This window comes from Propithecus coquereli, unplaced genomic scaffold, assembly GCF_000956105.1.
Source record: "Propithecus coquereli isolate 6110/MARCELLA unplaced genomic scaffold, Pcoq_1.0 Scaffold314, whole genome shotgun sequence".
Classification (NCBI taxonomy): Eukaryota; Metazoa; Chordata; class Mammalia; order Primates; family Indriidae; genus Propithecus; species Propithecus coquereli.
This window is the reverse complement of record NW_012148775.1, coordinates 2,825,059-2,848,582: the sequence shown is the minus strand read 5'-3', so window position 1 is coordinate 2,848,582 and position 23,524 is coordinate 2,825,059. Positions and strand designations below refer to the sequence as shown.

The window sequence follows — 23,524 nt, the reverse complement described above, 5'->3', positions numbered from 1 at the left end:
ATGAATGAACCAAGGGACGTACGAAGGAATGCAGCGCTCTGCCTGCAGACTGACAGGTTGACTGACAGCTGGGAAGCCGGGGCCCGCAGACTGTTGATTGACAGTTGACAGCTGAGTGACAGCCAACGGACGCGCACTGGGGTTCCCGATTGGCTGATGCAGCAGCCCCTCGGAGAGGGTGGGTGAGGAGGGCCCGAGGCAACCGCTCGGTGAAGGTACGGGGGCGACGCGAGGCGGCGGGAGGCGGCCCAGCGGCCAGAGGCCGAGCGAGCAACATTCGCCTCGAACCAGCGAGCCGACGTCTCCGCGCACGGGCTCGGCGCGAGGGGCGGGGCGCGCGTCACGTGAGCGTGTTTTGGGCACGTGACCCGAGCAGGGCCAAGGCTCGCCCCCGCCCCCGCCCCTCCTCCCCTCGGCGGGTGTGATCCGAGCGGCCTCGCCTCACCGCCTAGCGCCCCCCTCAGCCGCCGCCGCCGCCGCCGCCGCTGCCTCCGCCCGCCGGCCATGTCCCCCGGCCGCCGCCGCCGCTCGAGCGCGGCGCTCCCGCGGCCCGGCGCGCACTGAGCGCGGGCCCGTCCTGCCGTTCGCCCGCCCCGGGCCCCTTGTTCTCCGCGCCGCCGCCGCCGCCATGTTGGGTTTAGAGCCGCAGCGGAGCCGCCGCCGCCGCCGCGGGTGAGGGAGGCCGAGAGCGGAGCCCGCCCCGCCCCGGGGCCCAGGGAGCGGGGCCCCTTCAGAGCCCGGTCTCTCCCCGCCGGCTGCCTCCCAGGCCTGCCCGTCCTTCGTGCCAGTCGGCGAGCGGGCGAGCGAGCGAGCGCCGGACTCCGGCCGCGCCTTCCGCTCCCGGCCCGAGCTAGCCCGCCGCTGCCGGGCTCGGCCAGAGCCTGCAGTGGAGCCCACGAGAATCAGCGCCATGGCGGAGCAGACCTACTCGTGGTGAGTGCGAGGCTCCGGGAGGCCGGGGCGCGGCGAAGGTGGGGGTCGGGGTGCCGGCGCGGCCCACCGGGGGGAGGTGGAAGAACAGGTGCGTGTTGGGGGGGCCGTGGGTTGGGGGTGCACGCCCCCCTCGCCCCCACTGGAGGGGGCGGCTAGCGCTTGGCGAAGGCAGTGAGCGGCCGGGAACCCGGCGTCCGAGAAGGGGGGATGGAGAAGGCGGCGGCAGCGGTGGATGTCATTTGGCTATGGGCGGAGCAGGTGATGGAGAAGGGGAGCATGACCCCGAGGGTGGGAATCCCACGGATGTGAAGTTGAATCCGACGGGCACCCCGGAACTGACTTGTAGGGGTTGCTCCTGGGCAGGAGGAATCGAAAGGGTGGAAAGAGACGGGCCGGGGCAAAGGTGGGTCATTGGGCTTAGGGGAAGCTCTAGTGAGAACAGGTGATAGAGGCAGAACTTCTAAGGGTGAGAAGTGGAGCAGCCGCCTCGACTGTGGGACTGCTGCTTAGCTCTGGGACGAGGAGCTAAGGGAGAGAGTTGGTAAGGTGGGCCGAAGAGTCTTGGGAGCTATGGAGGGGAGTCACTGGTGAAGAGGTTGGAAGAGGAGCCTTTTTAGATAACCACATTCTGGAGAGGAAGTCGTTGGTGACAGCGGGGCATGGGCAGAATCTTTGTAGGGGTTGCTACTCTGTTCTTAAGAATTTGAAGTGGGCTGTTGCCCTGGGCCAGGTATGGAGATGGAGGATCTGCGAGTTACGTCCATTTTTGTGGGAATTTTAAAGTTATTAAGTAGCTCATTAAGGGCTGAGAAGCAAGCGTACCGTGTAGTTTATGGGGTGACAACATACATACCCTGAGAAGGGAGAGCTAAGGTTTGGGGAAAAGGGGACGAGAGGCACCCCCTTTAGCAGGCAGAGGTGGAATATTTGCAGGAGAGGTTGAAGCAATGATAGTATCCGTGAAGAGTGGAAATTGGATAGTGGGAAGGAAGCAATGGCCCAAGGGTGAGGAAGCAAGAAATGAGATGATTGTAGGTGTGAGGAGGAGGAATTTGGTTCCAAGCTGGAGACACTGTGTGAAGCAAACAAATGTGATTTGGGACAGAACTGTAGACTTTCCCTTCTTAGTAGAATGTGAAGAACATGGTTTGGAGTTGGAAGACCTGGTTTGAGGTTTGGCTCACTACTAACTTGCTTTATAACTGGACATGATATAGTGAGTTTTTCGCTTCTTTCTTTGTACCTGTAAAATAAAGGCATTACCTTTTTCACAGGCTGCGAAGATTAAATGAATACCTTTACAAAGCACTTGGCAAACTGTGAAGTGCCGTATTTTACTACAATTATTATAGTTAGGGAAATGTCAGAGAAATGGGTGATGTTTGAAAATAAAGAATGGTTTCAGGTGGAAGACTTTAACTGACGATTTGTAGTATTTGAGGTTATGATGAGAACTCATTGTGTCTTGCCATAGGGGAAAAGGGTTGACAATGGATGAGGATGATTCTAAAGGGAACTTCAGTGAGGTGCATACAGTCTCAAGAAGAACATAACTGAGAGATTGAAAGAAAGTAACTCTAAGGGAAGAATTAAAGTCTTGGTGAACAGGGACTTCGAAAAGACATTTAAACTAATTTGATAGTTTTGAGTGACAGTGAGCTGCTCCTCAGTAGCAGGTGAGATGGAACACAGGATTACAGTTTGAGCTCTCTTACAGAGAGTAAGAAACGAAGGTAAAGGTGGTCCTGTCATGCCTTGTGGTAACTCATCTTGAACTTATACTCTGGCCCAGCTGAGAGCCCTAATGGCTGCCTCGCTGTTTTTACTGTGCTGTACAGAGGCCATGGATGGTTGAAAGAATATAAAACACAGTGGTCAAGAAATGGGGAAAATAAGTATTTTACTGAGTAGGTTGGCCACACACTACCTCTGTATGATGTTGGTCAGCTCTACTAGTTAAGGGGCCATTACTTTGTGAAGTTTGACAGTTTATAAGATTTATTCTACGAAAATACTTCCTTCAATCTCAGCTCTCTTTATTTGCTCTACAGACAAAGAAGCTCCTTGAAACCGGGATGCAAAATAATGCTTAGCCCACTATTTTGAGATGGAGAAAGTTATGTTGAGAGAGGGTGGTATATAATGGTGGTATATAACCAAGAGGATTGGGAAATTAGGCGGCTTCCTAGTTTATCCTGAGTCAACTGGGTAATAATGTAATAATATAAAGAACTATACACATGGCATTTAATACACATTTAATTCTCCTAAGTCCTTGGGATAGGTGCTATTTCCCTGTTTTATAGAGGAGGAAACATAGGCTCAAGAGGCCAAGTGATGTGTTCAAAGTATTATACTTACCCTGTGATACTTTATTTTATTTGACATGAATTCAGACAATTCATTTTACTTATTCTCATTGAAATGTAAATATGGAAAAGGTATTCCAAAAGTATGTGTAAACTGATTTTTGGATTATCTGTCATTTTGCAGTATCTTCGTAACTCTTCCCTTGGTTTGTACAAACAATCAAGAGGTTTTTGTCTTTTTTTTAAAGACAGACTTGCACTTTATTTATTTGTGTGGGACCTTTAGGAAAAATCAACCTCTGGAGACTACTGTGGCACTATAGATTTGTCTGAGGATGGAGTCGGTGAAGAATGCAGAGGCACATATGCACACAGGCTCCTTTAGGATTTTCATATAATAAGACATGTAAATTATAAAACAAGATTGGTCATGGGTTGCTGATTACTGAAGCTCAGTGATGAGTACATGGTGGTTCATTATTTTATTCTGTTGACTTTTACATGTTTAAAATTTTCATAATAATAAGTTTTTTTTTAAAAGCCCTTACATGTAAATTCATGGTATACTCTGATTTCTTGTGCTTGCTCTCTTTCTAGCAAATTCTATCAAAATCCTGTTACCGAAGGGTTCAACTCAATTTCCACTTAGCTGTGAAGCATTTTCTGACCACCTCGTCTGAAAGTGATCTTTTTATTTTTAATACTTGTGGTTCTGTCTGTATCATTCCTTCCTTTTCTGGTGTAAATATCTAATCTCCTCACTAGATTGTAAACTCCTAGAGAGTAAGGACCATATAGCAGTAACCTTTGTTCTCCCCTGTGCCTTCCACTTAGCACCCGCTTAATAAAACCTGAGTGATAGAATATGATGGTAAAATTTCAGGAAGTTTCAGCCTTTGCTGAGAGAATATTAAGCATGAGGAGGAAGCTACTGAAGGATGAATATTTATAATCCTATTTGCTTATAAAAGAGAGCTTTTTGTAACTTTTTTTGCTGATGTCCCAGTGCTGTGAGAATGAGGAATGCCATCCCTTATTAGAGTTTTAAATAAAAGCAAGTGATTGAGGAAATTAAAATAATTGGTAGTAACACCAGAATCTTTTTTACTACTTAACCACAAGATTCTGCTTATATCCTTTTTACTCGCGTACACTGAAGAAGTAAAAGAATGCATGTGAAAATACTCTTTGAAGGTGCAAACTAGACTTTTATTAATTTGAGAAAAACACCTTGCTCACTGTATATTTATGAGCAGTTGTTTCGTTGTAAGTTCTGTGAGAAACTGAAGTTCCTGATGAAGCCAGTGCGGTACTTCTATATAATTGCCTTTGGACCATATTAAAAATTACTTATATTAGGGTTAATGTTGATGTATAGGGAAAAGGAAGCCAATCTGTCTGAGCCTTTCCAGTGAGTTTTGTTAGCGAAGTACTATCGTAATAACTTGTGTATTTTCTACGTGATAGGGTTTTACAAGCATTGCTAAGTAAGGAAACTGAGGTTCAAAAAGTGTAAATAACTTGCCTAAGGGTATAAATGGTAAAAGGACTCTCAGTCGAGACTGTTTGACACCAAAATTCTGACATTGAATCTGTCCACTTATGTTTCCACAATCACTACGATAAGCCAAACTTTCTTTCTTGAGTTTCTGTTTTAGCTTCCTGGCTGGGTTTTCTCCATTCTCCACATGTTGGTACCTCTTGGTCTTCTAATAGCCTAAATCAGGTTGTGGCAGTCCTCTACTTAAAATTCTGTAATGGCTTTGGCCACACTTAGAATAAAACCCAAATTCCTTAATATGATTCTTCGTGGTCTGGTCTTGCGTGTGTCTCTGAGGGGGTGACAGACAATAAACAAAGTAAGTTACACAAGGATAAGACTTTTTCTGTTTTGGTACTTTCTCTACTGCCTGGCATGTACTAGATATAGTAGGTGGGTGGTGAATTTTTGCTGGACAGATGAATGAGAATGCTTCTGCCTGTGCTACGTATCTTAAGATCTAATCTCAGGGCTACATTATATTGAGGTGTAATATATTGTGATAATGGGCACTATCATGTCAAATATTTGCAAATAGTGCTAAACTGGAGAATGACAAGTAGTGCAGATCTCTAGAACTGGTGGACATCAGTTTACTTTTGCGTTATTGCTGTGTTAGCATTGTATGTGATGTGATCATATCTGATTATAGCTGACAGAAGTTTTTCCAGAGAAAAACTAGCTGAAAATGAGTATCTAGCATATAGACTTTAGAAGATTTGCTCGTTATTTTAAAAACATGTTTTGCCTATAGTTAAAGTGCTATGATAATATTGTTTGGGTGATATGTGATTTAAACTAAAATTAGCCAAATCTAACAGTATGAATTTGTATTTAAATCATTTCCCTCAATGTTATAAAGCCTTCAGGGGGAAAAGAAAGCTGGGGAGTTTGTAACCGTATCAGCTTGTAATTATCAAGTAGTACTATAAATTTAAATGCCTAATGTTCATGCATTTCTCAAAATAGATTTCTACAGGATCGTTTATTTTAGGGATGACAAACTCTGTTGAATTGTGAGATGTTATGTAGTTCTGTATAATTGTATTTTATTTCAGCATTAATAACATCCATAAATTATTTAGTTTTCATCATTCTTATCTGTTTCATCAAACTATCTCATGAAAAATCAAGGATGTACTAAGAAGAGAGTGTCTAACCAAGTGCTGTTTTAGTTGGCTGTTTTGGCATCTGCACTTTTATGTGATTGCTGTCCCTGGCAAGAAAGCCCTAAGTATAATTCGATTTTTTAAATTCTGTAATCTGTTTTTCATGTTTCTGGAGTTTAATGGTTCTTTCTTAGGAGTTAAAAGAAAATACTAGTTTTATGTATTGTATGTACAAATTAAGAAACATTTACAGCTTTGAGTTTTTATAGTGTATTTTCTAATTCTCACTTAAAGAGTTAGAGGCAGAGTGCTCCTCTTCTGGAATTTTAACCTCTTAGGTATCCAGAGGGGCTCCAGATGATCAAATTCAATTTTACAAGGAAAAAAATCTATAGTTAGTCCCCATGATCCTCGCAATGAATTGTTATCTCTCAGATTTTGTTAATAGATCCCACTAGGACTACAGCTTAAAATGAGACAGTCCCACTCAGTTGCCGTGATAAGACTAGATTGAGTCTCTATGAAAAAGTTATGTTTGTAGGTATTTTTAAGGTATTAGACCAATGAATTAATATGTATTAGCCTAATAGAGACCTTGTAGAAAATCCCATTTCTTGCTTTGTGGGTTTTACCCTAACCTGGTAGGAAAAGCATGATTATTTTGGAGTTTTAGCATGGATAGTGAAGATCCACTAAAGAATTAAAAAAAAAAAAAACATTGCTCTAAAGTAGAGATGTGCCCTAGTTGTTTTTACATGTTTGTGAATTATATTGAATATAAGTGATCACTCAGAAAGTAATCAATTGTCTTATGCCACTCATTAAATTTTCATTTGAAATCCTGAGATATGAGCACCTAATTCTGTTGTGGTTTCTTTAAATAAGGAAATCTTTAGTTTGAGGGTGATTTTCATCTGTGATTAATTGTGATCTAGCCATGTCTTAGTCCCAGTGTTGTATTTTGCACAATCGTTATGCCTAACCTACTCCACGGGGTTGTTGTGAGGATTCAGTGAGATTATGTACAAATGCTTTGTAAATTGCTAAGTGCCATATAAAGGCAAATTGTTTGTTCTCGCCATTATTTGTTAGATCCAGATGGGTTCCAGACAGTCCCTCATAGTTTTTTCTTGTTTCACGATTTAACTAGCATTGAAACTTAGAGATGTCCGTTCTATCGAGAATATCAAATAATGCCATATAAAAAAATAGAAATAATAGTTTGCAAATTGGCATTGGTTTATATTTTTGCCATTGAAATGTGTCATAAGGTCATATTTTAGTCATAGTCCATCACTACATTCCACAAAACGAAGAAGAAAAATTATGAATTGAATAAAGCTATGTTTTTTCGTATGATGGTTTTATCTTGATCTTTGAAGACAGTTTCCTTCATAAGCTACTCACTTGAAGAAAGAGCAGTGGAGTGGATAATCCTAGTCTTTCCCTGGTTTTCTTTGGAGCCCACAAGAAAGTTTTCTCCTTTTCTAAAATGCCTGAGGAGGAGCTGTTAGCAGTTTCTTATCTGTTTCCTTACTCCATGACGGGCACACCCACTTCCCTTCATCTGAGGGCCTCAGGCTTGGCCTAAATGGGACATGTGTACCAAAGTTTTGTTCATTGTTTCTTCAGCCTGATTATACAGATGTTTTGACCGAAGTACAGTGTCTCACTTTTTTTTTTTTTTTTTTGGTCTTAATTTTTGCTCTAGATGACCTTCCAAACTGAACTACATCTTCAGGTCTTGCCTGACAGCATAAACTTTTAAACCTTTGACTGTATGCCCTGTCCTGCCTTTATAAACTTCCAGAAATTTATACTCATTTCTCAAAAATGCTTGCAAAAATATTACTGTTAGAAGTAAAAATTAGTTGTGAAGAACAAATTCTCTTGTCTTTGCTATTGATTATGTACACACATCTTTAGAAATGCCGCCTAGGACTTTGGCTAGTCTGGTTAGAGCTGGTTGAAGATTTTAGATAAGGCCAGTTAACCTTAGAGTTATAGATGGGAAAGAATGGAAGACCAGAAATCAAGGCTTAGGAAACTCACAATTGAGAAATGGGAGGAAGAAGAGGAGTCAGAAGAAGCTCCATCATAGGCAGGATAATTAGGAAAGTGTAATGGTGTTGAAAGGCACAAGAGAATGCTTAGGGGCAGGAGTGTAAAAAGCTACAGGGTTCAGAGAGAATGAAGAAAAAACAGGCTATAGAATTTGTGAAGGAAGTCATTATTGAAACAGCTCTAATAAAGATCAGAGTAGTGAGGGTGAAAGCAAAATTAGGGATGGATAATGAAGAAATAAAAGGCATCCTTTAGGAACTGGCCATTTGTTTGAGAAGATGTGAAAGACATAAGGAAAGGATGGTTGGTATAGACAACAGGGTCATAAAGGTCTTTTGGGTTTTTTTGTTTTGTTTTTTTTAATAAGAGAGAATTCTGTATTTGCAGGCAGGGAGAAGACATTGATCTTGGAAAGAGAAGATACTGTTTTTAACTGTAGTTTAGAGATTGCTACCTTTGATTTATTATTAATGGATTGTAGTTAGGAGTTGTGAGAGAACTTAATGGGGAATGCTTGGTGTATACAGTCAGTCTTTGTCTCTTGGTTTTTATATTGTCACTAGTTTGGGTTGTACTATATTTGGATATCTTTGTAGTTTTTTATTGCCTGAGTGTAAAATCCAGCCTCTTCAGGCTGGATTTCAGAACGATAGTCTTATAACCCTACTTCTCTATATTATCTTTAAATATTACTTGTTAAGTTGAACCTGGTTACTACTGTTTCCCCTTTTATATAAGGTAATTCTTCTGCCTGGTTAGCCCTTTTTCCAAGTCTCTAAACATGTAAGTCCTACCTGGCTTTCAAGGTCCAGCTGAAATGCTTTATCCTTGTCGTAGGGCCTTCTGATTGACCCAGGAGAAATGTTCTTCTGATGCCTACAGCTTTTTATCTTTTTCTGCCATATGGGCAGCACTTAATGATTTTCTGACCTTGTTCTCAATGAATTTAATGTGACTATCTTCCCACCTTGACAGTGAACTCTGTAAGGGAGTTTCAAAGCCATTAATTTCATAGTACAAGGACCTACACATAGTAGGAGCTCAGAATTTTTTTAGAGAATGAATATTTTAGAGGTGAAATTTGCTAGATGCTGGATTTTAGAATAGAATGTCTCCCTAAAAATATAATGATAGGGCCCATAGAAGAGAGGAGAGAACATCTCAGTGCTCTTTGAAGAAAATATAGAAGTAAAATTGTTACTGTCAAATTGGTTCAAGTGTCATGGCCAGATTTGCCTAATTTCCCGGCAACACCTAGAGAAAGAGAGCCCGGAGCCAAACACCTAAGGGAGACATTTAGGAACAACCACAGGCCCTTTAGAGTAGTCATCTATCTTCATTTATTTCAAGTCTTCTTGAACTTGATCACAAACTGACTGCTACCAATTTATTTATACTTAATAGTCACTTGTTAAATACTTGACATATCTTATTCTTCTTCTAAAGTGGGGAAGCTCTGCTTTTTTTGGAATTAGCAAAGCAATTTTAGGGAAAAAAAGTTTTGGTAACATGCTCACATGAAAATATTTTGCAGGAAACTTCCTTTGAGGTGTGAGGAACTACAAGCTTTACGGAAACTGGCTTCTGAGCAATTTAACATTTCTCTTTCTCCCTCCCTCCCTCCCTCTCTCTCTCTCTCTCTTTTCCCTCAACCAGTATTTCAGAAATTCTTATTCTTTGTATTTAAGCCTTTGTTTAAAAAGCTAAAAAAAATTTTAAAATAGAAACTCATTTTGATCATCATCTTTTTCCCGTTTCTAAAGTCTAGTTTCTCTTTTAACTCATTTCTTGTCTCTTGTTTAATAATTATTATTCAGAAAGGGCAATTTTTAAAAATCTCTTGGCCTGATGTGTGCATATTTTAAACTTAATAGTTATAGCAGTGCCTCAATCTTAGGTTAGAATTAAGTAACATCATCATCTGGAATAGGCATAAAACTTTGGGGGATTAAGAGTTTGTTTTGTTTTTGAACCTTTGCATGCTGTGCAATGGTGAAAACCTACAGGTGTAAGAATGATATATTAGGCTGGATTCATGGATTGCAGAGGTTATAAGGCCATGGCTAAACGTTATCAATCAACTTAGAAAAAAGGGAATAACAAGTAGAAGTAGGGGAGGACTGTGAATAGCAGATGTGATTGCACAATAGAAACAGAAGTGAACGTTAGAGACCCAAGCATCAGTAAGCTTCAAGTAGTGAGACCAAATGGAAAATAAAGCCAGCGACTGGAGAGTAGATGACTAATCCAGGGAGTCATCATGAGCAAAGGGGACAAATGGCCCCTGGAAATCCACCTTTGTGTTCAACTTAGATTCACCAAGTTGATAATGAGTCAACATTTAGTGATAGGGCAGTCTTAGCTTGTCCCAGCAGCTGTTGAGAGCATATGGCTTAAAATGAGTGTTATTCTGTATTTGATTTTTAAATATAATAACCTTGAAAAATAAAACTATATTTAGTATATCTAGTAAAGTGGAAAAGTATTTGCTAAATTACTATCAACTCTCGCTTTGAAAGCTTAAAGGACTAAGCATCAAATATCGTTTGAGGTATATAGTCACTATCTTATGTTGAGTAAATGAAACTGTTACTATTCAGAGTGTTAGGCTGCATCCACCTTAGTAATGAGCACTGTTGAATTTATGGGACCTCTTTGAAATACAGTGGGAGAATTGGTTACTGTATCAGTTAGTTATTCCCACAGTAACAATTATCCCCAAACTCAGTGGCTTAAAACAACAATCAGATATTCTCATGGATCTTCAGGTTGGCTGATGCAGCTCTCCTTCCTTGTTTCAGATCTTGGGTGGCTCTGCTTCATGTGTGTTTATTTTAGTGCCCAGCTGAACAGGCAGCAGCCACCTAGAGGAAGCTGCTCTGACAGCAGTGGCAGGGGCACAAGAGGGCAAGTGGAAACCTGCAAGACTTCTGGAGGTTCAGGCTCAGAACAGGCACACTGCCATTTCTGCTTCATTCTTTCAGCCAAAACATGTCATATGGTTGAAACTAAAGACGAGGAAGCTACAAAAATAAATTTTACCCCTTTAGTGAGAGGAACTGAAAAATCACATAGCTAAGGAGTAGATCCTGGGAGAGTTGAAGAAGTAGGGCCAGTAATGCAAATCCATCACAGTCGAAATTCCCTCTTCCCTTTCACAGTGCTAGTTATCACATTTTAATTCTATTCTAAAATGAAGAATTTCATTTAGGCAGATTTCGTAGAGGTCCCTCTCTATAGCATTCTGTTTTTCATTCTAATGTTTTAATGTTTCTATTTAGCTTTTTAAAGTTATAATTCACATACCATACAATTCAGTCATTTAGAGCAGCAGTTCCCAACCTTTCTGGCACCAGGGACCAGTTTCATGGAAGACAATTTTTCCATGGACTCGGGGGGTGGGGAGCGGGTGTGGTTTCGGGATGATTCAAGCACATTACATGTATTGTGCAATGAAACCTCTCTGCTAATGATAATCTGTATTTGCAGCTTCTCCCCAGAGCTAGCATCAGCGCCTCAGCTCCACCTCAGATCATCAGGCATTAGATTCTCATAAGGAGCATGCAACCTAGATCCCTCTCATGCGCAGTTTACAGAAGGGTTCGTGCTCTTGTAAGATTCTAATGCCACAGCTGATCTGACAGGACGCGGAGCTTATGTGATGATGCCAGCAATGGGGAGCGGCTGTAAATACAGATGAAGCTTTGCTTGCTCACTGCTTACCTCCGGCTATGTGGCCTGGTTCCTAACAGGCCACGGACCAGTACCAGTCCGTGGCCCAGGGGTTAGGGACTGCAGATTCAGAGTGTACAGTTCATTGGTTTTCATTATATTCAGAGTGTTGTGCAACCATCACCACAATCAATTCTGGAACCTTTTCTTCATCCCCAAGGAAACTCTGTACATATTAGCAATTACTGCCCATTGCCCCTTCTCCGCAGCTCCTAGCAGCCACTAATCTACGTTTGGCCTCTGCGGATTGCCTTTTTCATACTAGTGGAATCATATAAATATGTGGCCATTTGTTTCTGGCTTCTTTCACTTTACATAATGTCTTTAAGGCTTATCCATGTTGTAGCATGTGTCAGTGCTTCATTCCTTTTTATTGCCAAATAATTTTCCATTGTATGTATATATTACATTCTACTTATCTATTCATCAGTTGACAGGCATTTGGGTTGTTTCCACATTTTGTTTATTATGAATAATGCCACCATGAACATTTGTGTATGTTTTGGTGCAGATGTATGTTTTCATTTCTCTTGGGTGAATACTTTGGAGGAAAATTGCTAGTTCATAGGATTTCTCTGTCTTTAACATTTTGATCAACTGCCAGACTGTTGGCTGTACCATTTTATGTTCCCACTAGCAAGTTATGAGGTTCTAATTTCTCCACATATTCACCAACACTTGTCATTGTCTGTTTTTTAAAATTATAACCATCCTAGTGAGTATGAAGTCGTATCTCATCGTGGTTTTTATTTGTGTAATGTTTATATTGAATTAAGGGTTTATAGAGGAAAGAAGCAATGGTTTAAAATGTTAGATCTGTTTGTTCTTGAAAGTGTAGTACCAAAGTGGAACCTCAGTTCTAGTTACTAAAAATCTGGTACGGAGAAAAACAATCTAATAGATCTTTTGGCTGACAAAGTTTTCTTCAGGCTACTCCTTATGTCTTTGACATGCCAAAATCATTTAGGAAGAAATTAACCTCAGATAATTGTTAAGCTATAATAGTTCCTTCCCTTTGGTTAAGTGATTGACCAAACGACTCTGGCAACCTGCTTCCTCATTAGTAGGCCTGGTTTAATGACTAAAAGTTTAGTGCAGATGGGGGAGCCTTAATATCACTTCTTTGCCAGGAAGGTAATCGTTAGAGGAATTAATTGTAAAATATAACCTTTTCTAGAGCAGTACTGTCCAACAAAGATATAATGTAAGGCACACATGTAATTTAAGGTTTTCTAGTAGCCGCATTAACAGTAAAAAGAAATGGGTGATATTAATTTTAGTAATCATTTAACCCAGTATATCAAAAATATTTATTAGATCATTGTAATCAATATAAAAATTAACAAGATATTTTACATTTTTTTTTTTTAGTAAAGGTCTTCTCAATTCAGGCAAGCCATATTCCGAAAGTGCTCAGTAGCTACATGTGGCTAGCAGCTACCATATTAAACAATGCATTCTGGAGGATGTAAATGCTCATGATCTAGATTTCTGCTCACGTGTATGATGATCTGTGTATCCTTAGGAAAAATAGATGAGTGCTTGGTTAGCCTATATTTCTGGTTCTTTAATTTTATATTGTTAATGCTTTAAATGAAAATATGGAAGAGGGTCTTTAGAGGGTTTCAGAGAGGCAAGCTCCTTGTAGCTCAGATTTTGGTTATGAACAGAAATTAGTTAGCAGGAAGAAGAAAATCATCGTCATTAGGGATGTGCCAGGTTCTTCAGTTTTTAGCTAATGAAGGAAATATGTTGAACTGTTACTGTTTGGTCCTTGTTCTAATTTTTCTAGATGTTCAGGGTCTGCTTTGGCCTGTTCTTTATCAGTTATATGCTATTAGTACTTACACTGTCTGAGCACATAGCTCACTTGGTTAGACAGAGTAAGGCTGTAGATTTGATCTTTGTATTTAACAAATGACTTTATGCCTTTTGGGGTTCTACTGTAGTAACTAAAAGAATAAACCAGACACTCTTTCTTCTAGTTTGTGGTGTTAATTGGAGACTGGTTATCAAATGACAGCAGATGTGATTAAGACTTAGAAGGAGATTTCAGAGCGGGCCATTATATACACTGTGTGTCCTAATCAGTCATTTGATTACTAGAAGGAGTGATTTGATCGAAAGTGTCTTAATATTTGAATGCCTTTACTCATAGCTTACATTTTCTAATTTGCCTTAGTGCCCATCACTTCCTGTTGCCATACACTGAATCTCTATATCACTAATTTATACTATTTACCTAGCTCCTGAAGGCAATTGAGTTGTGACCCCTCAGTGTCCATAGTCAGTTGCAGGTCATTGCCTCAAGGATGGGTTGGAGATGAGATAGTTGATGGGTGTCCCAGTGACAGTGTGTAAAAAAAAAAAAAAAGGCTTTATCTTATGGATATCTGCACGTTTAGATACAGATTTGACCATTGCATTAAGTGTCACTGACTATTGAATGCCTTAATGTTCTAACAAATGTTTCATTAGCCGTCATTCTGGTTTTCTTAATGTTGACATGCAGTTATTCTAAATGGGATTCACATGCTTTTGGATTAGGGCCCAAGAATGGTATTCTGACTAAAAGAACAAGGGTCATGACTTAATTTACATAATGTATCCTTCTGCATTTATTTATTTTTTTAAACAATTTTAATAATACTTTCTTTTTTTTTGAGACAGAGTCTTGCTCTGTCATCCTAGGGAGAGTGCAGTAGCATCATTGTAGCTGACTGCAACCTCAAACTCCTGGGCTCAAATGATCTTCTTATCTCAGCCTCCTAAGTAATTGGGAATACAGGCTCACGCCACAATGCCCGGCTAATTTTTTTTTTAGTAGAGGTGGGGTCTGGCTCTTGCTTAGGCTGGTCTTGAACTCCTGAGCTCAAGCAGTCCTCCCGCCTTGGCCTCCCAGAGTGCTAGGTGTGAGCCACCACGCCCAGCCTCTGCATTTATCTTTGAATTTTTGGCATTTGTGATGGACCCAGGGTCCATTTGTGAGTTTGTGGATTTGAATTATAAGACCATGTGAAATCCTTATGTGCCATAGGTCCTCAGTGCACAGTTATGGAATTAACACCGTAAAGCGGTACTATCTTTGTAGTCAACAGTTTATTTGGTGGCTATTTTGAGGTTTTGGTATATATTTGGTTATTAAGTATGAAATGTCCGATTATCTTAAGTACTAAGTTTGACAGTAGATATCTCTTACATTTTGATACTTACTTTGATACTTCTTGTTTTATTTTTATTGGGAAGGTACATCCTTAGTCTTTCAAATGTACATTTTGGCTTCTGATTACCTTTCAAGTTTTTTTTAGAGCAATTTTTTTTGAAACCATGGATAAGTCAAAAATTTGTGTTATTTTTGAATATGAATTCTATCATGGAACCAGTGCAGTGCAGACAGCTCGAAATATCAGCAAAGTGATTGGGAAGGATGTGGCTAATGAACGCACAGTACGTCGATGGTTTGAGAAATTCTGTTCTGACAATTATTAATCTTGAAAATGAGCCACATGTGTGACCTGAGACCAAGGTGGATAATGATGAGCTGAAAGCTGTAGTGGAAGTGAATCCATCTCAGTCTACATGTAAATTAGCAGCAAGGGTCGATGTTACTATTCCAACGATATTGGACCATTTGAAACAAATTGGCAAGGTAAAGAAGCTACATGGATGGGTTCCACATGAATTCAAGGAGCATCAGCAGAGAAATTGTCTCAAAGCTTGCCGTCGTGAGATAAAGGTGAACCATTCTACACTGTATTGTTACATGTGATGACAAATGGATTCTTTTAGACAATCACAAACATTCGGCACAATGGTTGGATAAAGATGAGATGCCGAAACACAGTCCAAAACTGAATATGCATCAAAAAAACCTAATGGTGTCTGTCTGGTGGTCCTATGCTGATGATAATGTTATCCACTACAGCTTCATGAAACCTGATCAGTCATTTACAGTGGATGTCTCCTGCAACCACTTGGACGAAATGATGAGGATGCTTGAGATTAAGCAGCCGAGATTGGTCAAGAGAGACAGGCCAATCCTCTTACAAGACAATGCTAGACCACATGTCATGCAAACAACGCTGCTCGAACTACAGAATCTGGATTTGGAAACTCTCGGTCATCCACCGTATTCACCAGCCCTTGGACCAACTGACTACCACTTCTTCCAGGGTTTGAACATTCTTGAACATATTCCTAGTATTCATGTTTCAGAGCTTTCTTAGGATTTATATACCTTGGGTACAATCTACCAATCTCTTTTATGGTAAGTGCTTTTGTGCCCTAACAAACTCTTCTTTAGCCTGAGGTCTTAAAGGTGGTCTCCTGTGTTTTCCTCTAGGTGAGAATAGGTTGGGGGTTAAGATTAGGGTGAGGGCTAACGCTTTGCCTTTCACATGTAAGTTTTTAATCCATCTAGAATTAGGTTTTATGTTATTTATGTCTGAGTGAGTTGGGAATCCAGTTGTCCCAGCACCATTTATTTATTTATTTATTTTTTTTTTGAGAAAGAGTCTTGCTCTGTTGCCCGGCCTAGAGTGCCGTGGCATCAGCCTAGCTCACAGCAACTTCAAACTCCTGGGCTCAAGCGATGCTTCTGCCTCAGCCTCCCGAGTAGCTGGGACTATAGGCATGCGCCACCATGCCCGGCTAATTTTTTCTATATATATTTTTAGTTGTCTAGCTAATTTCTTTCTATTTTTAGTAGAGACAGGGTCTCGCTCTTGCTCAGGCTGGTCTTGAACTCCTGATCTCGAGTGATCCTCCCGCCTCGGCCTCCCAGAGTGCTAGGATTGCAGGCATGAGCCACGGTGCCCGGCCCCAGCACCATTTATTGAATAGTCTCTTCTTTCCTCAGCGATCTCTAGTGTCAGCCTCTGAGACTGTTTTTGTATGTGTATGAATGTAATGTTAAAATGGTAAATAGTATTTTGTTATCTGCTTTTTTCTATTTAATATATCTTGAACACATTTTCATACCATTTAATATATTATAGATTTCTTTTTAGTGGGCTCATAGTAGACCACTGTTTTCAGTTCCTCTATTTTTTATTATATCAGTTCATTCCTGATCCTCTAGTCTCCCTCTCCAAGAAAGATTATAACCATTTTTCACTCAATCATCCTAGAAATGTATGCATGAAAACACATGTATATATATAATCTTACATAATCCCCCTTTTTGTTGTGGTAAAATATACATGACATAAAATTTAGCATTTTAACCATTTTTTAAGTGTACAGTTCATAGCATTAAGTATTTTTCACATTGTTGTGCACCCAGCACCACCATCTATTTCTAAAACTTTTTTATCTTCCCAGACTGAAACTCTGTAGAGTAGTCCCCCTTATCCACAGGGGATATGTTCCAAGACCTCTAGTAGGTGCCTAAAACTGCAGATAGTGCCGAACCCTATATATACTATTTTTTTGATCTGATGATTGAGACAGTGACTAAATGTCTAATGGGTGGGTAGCGTATACAGCATGGAGACGCTGGACAAAGGGATGATTCACATCCTGGGCAGAATGGAGCAAGACGGCGCAAAATTTCATCACGCTACTCAGAATGGCACGCACCTTAAAATTTATGAATTATTTCTGAAAATTTCCATTTAATATTTTCAGACCATGGTTGATCACACAGAAAGGGAAACTGCAGTTAAGGGAGAACTACTGCCCGCAGTGAACTCAAACTCCCTCTTTTCTCTTCCCAATCCCTGAAACCTCTATTCTACTTTCTGTCTCTGCGAGTTTGACTACCCTAGGTACCTCATCTAAATAGAATTTAAAAATATTTGTCCTTTTGTTACTGGCTTATTTCACTTAGCTTAACGTCCTCAAGGTTCATCGATATTGTAGCATGTGTTGGAATTTCCTTCCTTTTTAAGGGATAATACTCGATTGTATGAATATACCACATTTTGTGTATCTGTTCATCTGTTGATGGTTGCTTCCGCCCTTTAGCTGCTGTGAATAATGCTATGAATATTGGTGTACAAATATCTGTTCAAATCTTTGCTTTCAGTTTTTTAAAAAATATATACCTTCTATGTTTAATTTTTTGAGGAACTGCCACACCATTTTTCTTAGTGGCTGTACCATTTTATACATTCCCACCAACAACAAAGGTGTCAGTTTCTTCCCTTCCTTGCTAACGCTAGTGTTGCCCAGGCTAGAGAGCAATGGCATCATCAGAGCTCCCTGCAACCTCAAGCTCCTGGGCTCAAGTGATCCTCCCACCTTGGCCTCCCAAAGTGCTGGGATTACAGTTTATTTTCTGTTTTGTTTAAAAATAGCCATCCTAATGGGTGTGAAATGGTATCTCATTGTGGTTTTGATTTGCATTTCCCTAGTGATTAGTGATGCTGAGCATCTTTTTACACGTTTATTAACCATTTGCTTGTCTTTGGAGAAGTGTCTATTCGTGTCCTTTGCTAGGTTTTTAACCAAGTTGATTTTTGTTCTTGAGCTCTAGATGTTCTTTATATATTCTGGATATCAATCCCTTATTAGATATATGGTTTGCAAATAATATCTCCCATTTTGTGGGTTGCCTTTTGACTCTGTCGCCTTTTGACTCTTGTGCACCTCTGTCCTGAGGTGCCCAAGTTTTTATTATAGTAATATTTTTGGGAAAATCCATTTTTTCTTTTGTTAGCTGTGCTTTGGTGTCATATTTGTGAAATCCTCACCAAATCCAATGTTACGAAGCCTTTACCCTATGTTTTCTTCAAAGAGTTTTATAGTTTTAGTTCTTACATTCATTTTGAATCTCTTTTTTTTGTATATAATAAGAGTCCAACTTTATTCTTTTGTGTAATCCCTTTTTACACAGTGCCTAGTACATGATGATTCTATATCTTGCTTTTTTCACTCAGCAGTGTGTTTCAACCCCACTATTTCCTTTTCGTCCTATCCTCCAGTATTCCATTGAATGGTATGAGTCACTATGTAGGAGAACTTCTGACAGTTAAAAGAAAATCAAATAGGAATGTTAAACCCAGGAATGAAAACTGAAAAGAAAAGACAGACAAAAGCAGGGAAGGGAAAAGAAGAGAGGGGGACAGAATGGGAATAAGTATTACTAACTTTTGCTGTTTGGAGGACAAATTGCAATTTTATTGAAAGTTTATCAGGCACATTGTTAAACTCTTTGTGTGTATATAATTTATCCTTAAATCAGTCCCCTGAGGTGTGGGTATTCTTTCGACATTTTGCAGTTGAAAAACTGATTACTTACCCAAGATTTTATAGTTAATGAGTGGCAGAGCTTGAATTTGAACACAGGTATTTTTGACTACAAAGCCAGCCATATTTAAGGATAAATTATATGTACACAAAGAGTTTAACAATGTGCCTGATAAACTTTGCCATTTAATGATTCTCTGAGAATAAAGGGAACCTTTAATCATGTAAGCTTGGAAAAGGCTGCATATTAAATCCCTCTCTCGGAAATTCATGGTCTGAATTAGCATATTATGAGCTCTGAGAAGTCAGGCAGTAAAAAAGAAACCTGTTTAATTTTGTTTTAAATGTTAAAAGTCACTCACTTGCTCAAGGGAAGAATTTGCTTGGCATCTTAACAATACCCTGAGCAGTGCTCCTTTAACACTGTTTTGAGAAGTACCTCTCACAGTTGTGTTCTCTTTCTTGTGTCAAATCTAAGGACAGGAAATTAAATCCTGTCTTGGTGAAGAAGGGAATCAGTCCATAGAATTAACTGACACAGACCAGGTGTGTAGCTTTTTTTTTTTTTTGGTGGTGAGGAGGTGGGGGTGTCGGTTTGTGCACCAAAGTCTACCTTGAGGTAACTCGAAATAAGGTGCTTTTCTGGAGTTAAATTGCATGTGACTACAACTTCCCTTGTCCGCGTGACAAATATTAAGCTGTAGTTTTCTTTCAGTGGTCTGTGATATGGTAAAATTATTATACAACAGAAACATTTAAGACATTCATGTAGAGATATTTAAGAAAAAATATTTGACCAGCAATATTACACATGGGTTTTCAGTTAAGGATTTTATCTTGGCCATGAATTGTTCATTCTTTCTTTACCACTGATAACATAAGCTGTGATTTAGGAAATGAAATGTTGTCTATACTATGGGTGTATTAGTTAAATATTGAACAGAAACTAGTGTCAGATGGTCAGCAAATGAATGAACTAGCAGCCTATTTGCATTTATTTTGTAAGCGAAAGTTATTTTTCAGCTGAATTGAGATCCAGTCCCTTGATTAGATATTGCTTTTAGTATTCAGTAAGGGCTAATCCTATCTTTATGTTTTTTTTTTTTACAAAATGTTCATTGATACTTTTGCCCATTTATTTTTCCAAGTTTCCAACTTCTATAAAGTACCTTGTTAATATTTTAATTGGAAGTACATTGCAGCAGCTATTTAACTGGTACAAAATCATCTTCATGTTTCTCTGCAACTGAGCAGGTTTTTCTCCATTAACGTTTAGGTTTTTTAATACATTCACTACATTAATTACCAAGTATTTTATACTTTTTATTGCTGTTTTAATGGAAATATTTCTCCATTCTTTTTCTAGCTGGTTATTACTGGTACGTAGAAATACCATTGATTTTTTTTTTTTTTTTTGCATGTTTGCTTTATATCCAACAACTGTAGTAGACTAATGATTCTTTGCTTAAGATTTATATAGAATTAAATAGTGATATATACTTCAAAAAAACGAAAGTAAAGAATATGTAATAAACTATTATAAATCACTGATTTAGGGCTCCTTGATCTTTTAAGCAGAAGACTACCGATGTTTAACCATCAGATTTGTGATGTGGATTGTTTTAATCGTGATAAAAAAAAGTTCTTTATTGCTTTTTATAAAAATGAGTGGAATTGGTTGAATTTTATAAAATGCAGAATGTGTTACCGTAATGACATTTGCGTGTATCTTTTGCTGGCTGTACCAATATGAATAATTTTGCTTATTTTGAAAAAGACTTGAGTTCTTAGAATAAAAACTTTGCATTCTTGCAATGAAAACAACTTGGTAGTTTTTCATAAATCTCTTAAGATATTACTTTAATTGTTTAAGAGTCTCATATCATTATTTGTAAACAAGATTGTCCTCTAATTTTCTTTTTAAATTTTATCAGGTTTTTTTTTTTTTTAAGTAATGATGTCTTGCTCTCTCACCCAGGCTGGAGTGCAGTGGTGCTAGCTATCATAGCTCACTGCAACCTCGGACTCCTCCTGGCCTCAAGCAAGGTCTCCTGCCTTGCCCTCCCAAGCAGCTGGGATTACAGGTGTGGGCCACTGTGCCTGGTCAGTGTGATGTTTTTGAAACCATCATACATGTTGTTGGGTATATCAGCAGTTTCTTCTTTTTATTACTGAGTAATAATCCTTTGTAGATATATCACAGTTTGTTTGCCATTCACCAATTGGTGAACATTGTTTCTCATTTTGGGTTATTATAAATAAAGCTGCTAGTGAGCATTCACATACAAGTCTTTCTGTGGACACATTTTATTTCTCCTGGGTAAATACCTAGGCGTGGGGTTGCTGGGTCATATGGTTAAGCATATGTCTAACTTTAAAAGAAATTGTCAAGCTGGTTTGCAAAGACAATGCATTTTGCATTCCCACTAGCAAACGTGAGATTTCTAGTTGCTCGTCACCCGTGTAAGATAGTGAACTTCGTCGATAAATGTGTGTTTTCGGACTGTTCCACCGACCGGCTGTCCCCCGCCCCCTTTCCTCAGGCCTCCCTGTTCCCTGAGATACAACAGTATTGAAATTAGGCCAATTAGTAACCCTATAACGGCCTCTGTGTTTAAGTGAAAGGAAGAGCCACAAATCTCTCACTTTAAATCAAAAGCTAGAAATGATCAAGCTTAGTGAGGAAGGCATGTTGAAAGACAAAATAGGCTGAAAGCTAGGCCTCTTGCACCAGACAAGCTAAGTTGTGAATGCAGACGAAAAGTTCTTGGAAGAAATTAAAAGTGCCACTCCAGTGAACACACAAATGATGAGAAAGCAAAACAGCCTTGTTGCTGAGAGAGAGAAAGTTTTAGTGGTCTAGATAGAAGATCAGCCAGCTGCAGCTGTCCCTAAAGCCAAAGCATAATCCAGAGCAAAGCCTTAACTGTCTTCAATTTGGTGAAGGCTGAGAGAGGTGAGGAAGCTGCAGAAGAGTTTGAAGCTAGCAGAGGTTGGTTGATGAGGTTTAAGTAAAGAAGTCATCTCCATAACATAAAAGTATAAGGCGAAGCAGCAAGTGTTCATGGAGAAGCTGCAGCAAGTTATCCAGGAGATCTAGCTATGATCATTAATGAAGGTGACTACACTGAACAGATTTTCAATATAAACGAAATAGCTTTATACTGAAGATGTTATTTAGCACTTTTCATAGCTAGAGTGAAGTCGCCAATGCATGGCTTTTAAACTTCAAAGGACAGGCTGACTCTCTTGTTAGGGGGTAAGGCAGCTGGTGCCTTTAAGTTGAAGCCAGTGCTCACTTACCATTCTGAAAATCCTAGTGCCCTTAAGAATTATGCTAACTCTGTGCTGTATAAATGGACAACAAAGCCTGGATGACAGCACATCTGTTTACAGCATGGTTTACTGAATCTTTTAAGCCCACTGTTGAGACCTACTACTTAAAAAAAAAAATTCCCTTCAAAATATTACTGCTCATTTACAAGGCACCTAGTCACCCAAGAGCTCTGATGGAGATGTACAAGGAGATTGGTGTTGTTTTCATGCCTGCTAACACAACATCCATTGTGCAGCCCGTGGATTAAGGAGTCATTTTGACCTTCAAGTCTTGTTATGTAAGAAATACATTTTGTAAGACTGTAGCTGTCATAAATAGTGATTCCTCTGATGGATCTGGGCAGACTAAATTGAAACCTGGAAAGGATTCACCATTCTGGATGCCATTAAAAACATTGTGATGACTCATGGGAGGAGGTCAAAACGTCAGTACTCACAGGAGTTTGAAAGAAGTTGATTTCCAGCCTTCATGGATAACTTTGAGAAATTCAGGACAGCAGTGGAGGAAGTAACTGTAGATGTGGTGGAAATAGTAGGAGAACTAGACTTAAAATTGGAGCCTGACGATGTGACTGAATTGCCACACTCTGATGATAAAGCTTGAAAAGATGAGGAATTGCTTCTTATGGATGAGCAAAAAAACTGGTTTCTTAAAATGGAATCCTCTCCTAGTGAAGATGCTGTGAATGTTATTGAAATTGCAACAAAAGATTTAGAATATTATAATACATAAATTTATTTGATAAAGCAGTGGCAAGGTCTGAGAGGTTTGCCTTTAGTTTTGAAAGTTATGTGGGCAAAATGCTATCAGACAGCATTATATGCTACAGAGAAATGTTTCATGAAAGGAAGAGTCAATTGATGTGGCAAACTTTGTTGTTGTCTTATTTTAAGAAATTGTCACAAGCACCCCACCCTATACCACCTTGATCAGTCAGCAGTCATCAGTATCAAGGGAAGAACATCCATCAGCAAAACAGGTTATGACTCACTGAAGGCTCAAATGATCATTAGCATTTTTTAGCAATAAAATAGTTTTTAATTATGGTATATATATTGTATTTTTAGACATAATGCTATTGTAAACTTAATAGAGTACATTATAGTAACAACATAACTTTTATATGGACTAGGAAACCAAAAAATTTATGTGACTCACTTGATTGTGATGTCTGCATTACTGTGGTGGTCTGGAACTGAACCCACAGTGTCTCTGAGGTACGCATGTACACGGTTCTTCCACATGATTTGTTAAATGTATCCCTCTTTATATTTCCTATTTTTGTGTGCTATTATGTTTTTTTTTATTT

At 39.4% G+C, this 23,524-nt stretch overlaps 1 protein-coding gene across 1 annotated transcript in view; it reads left to right on the top strand.

Moving 5' to 3' along the window:
* The first annotated feature begins 416 nt into the window (after nucleotides 1-416).
* SPPL3 (signal peptide peptidase like 3) overlaps nucleotides 417-23,524 on the top strand; it is a 138,582-nt gene continuing 115,474 nt past the window's right edge. The window contains exon 1 of the mRNA XM_012650224.1: nucleotides 417-933. Coding sequence (XP_012505678.1) covers nucleotides 911-933 — 23 coding nt within the window. The 5' untranslated portion in view covers nucleotides 417-910. The remainder of the gene's footprint in view (nucleotides 934-23,524) is intronic.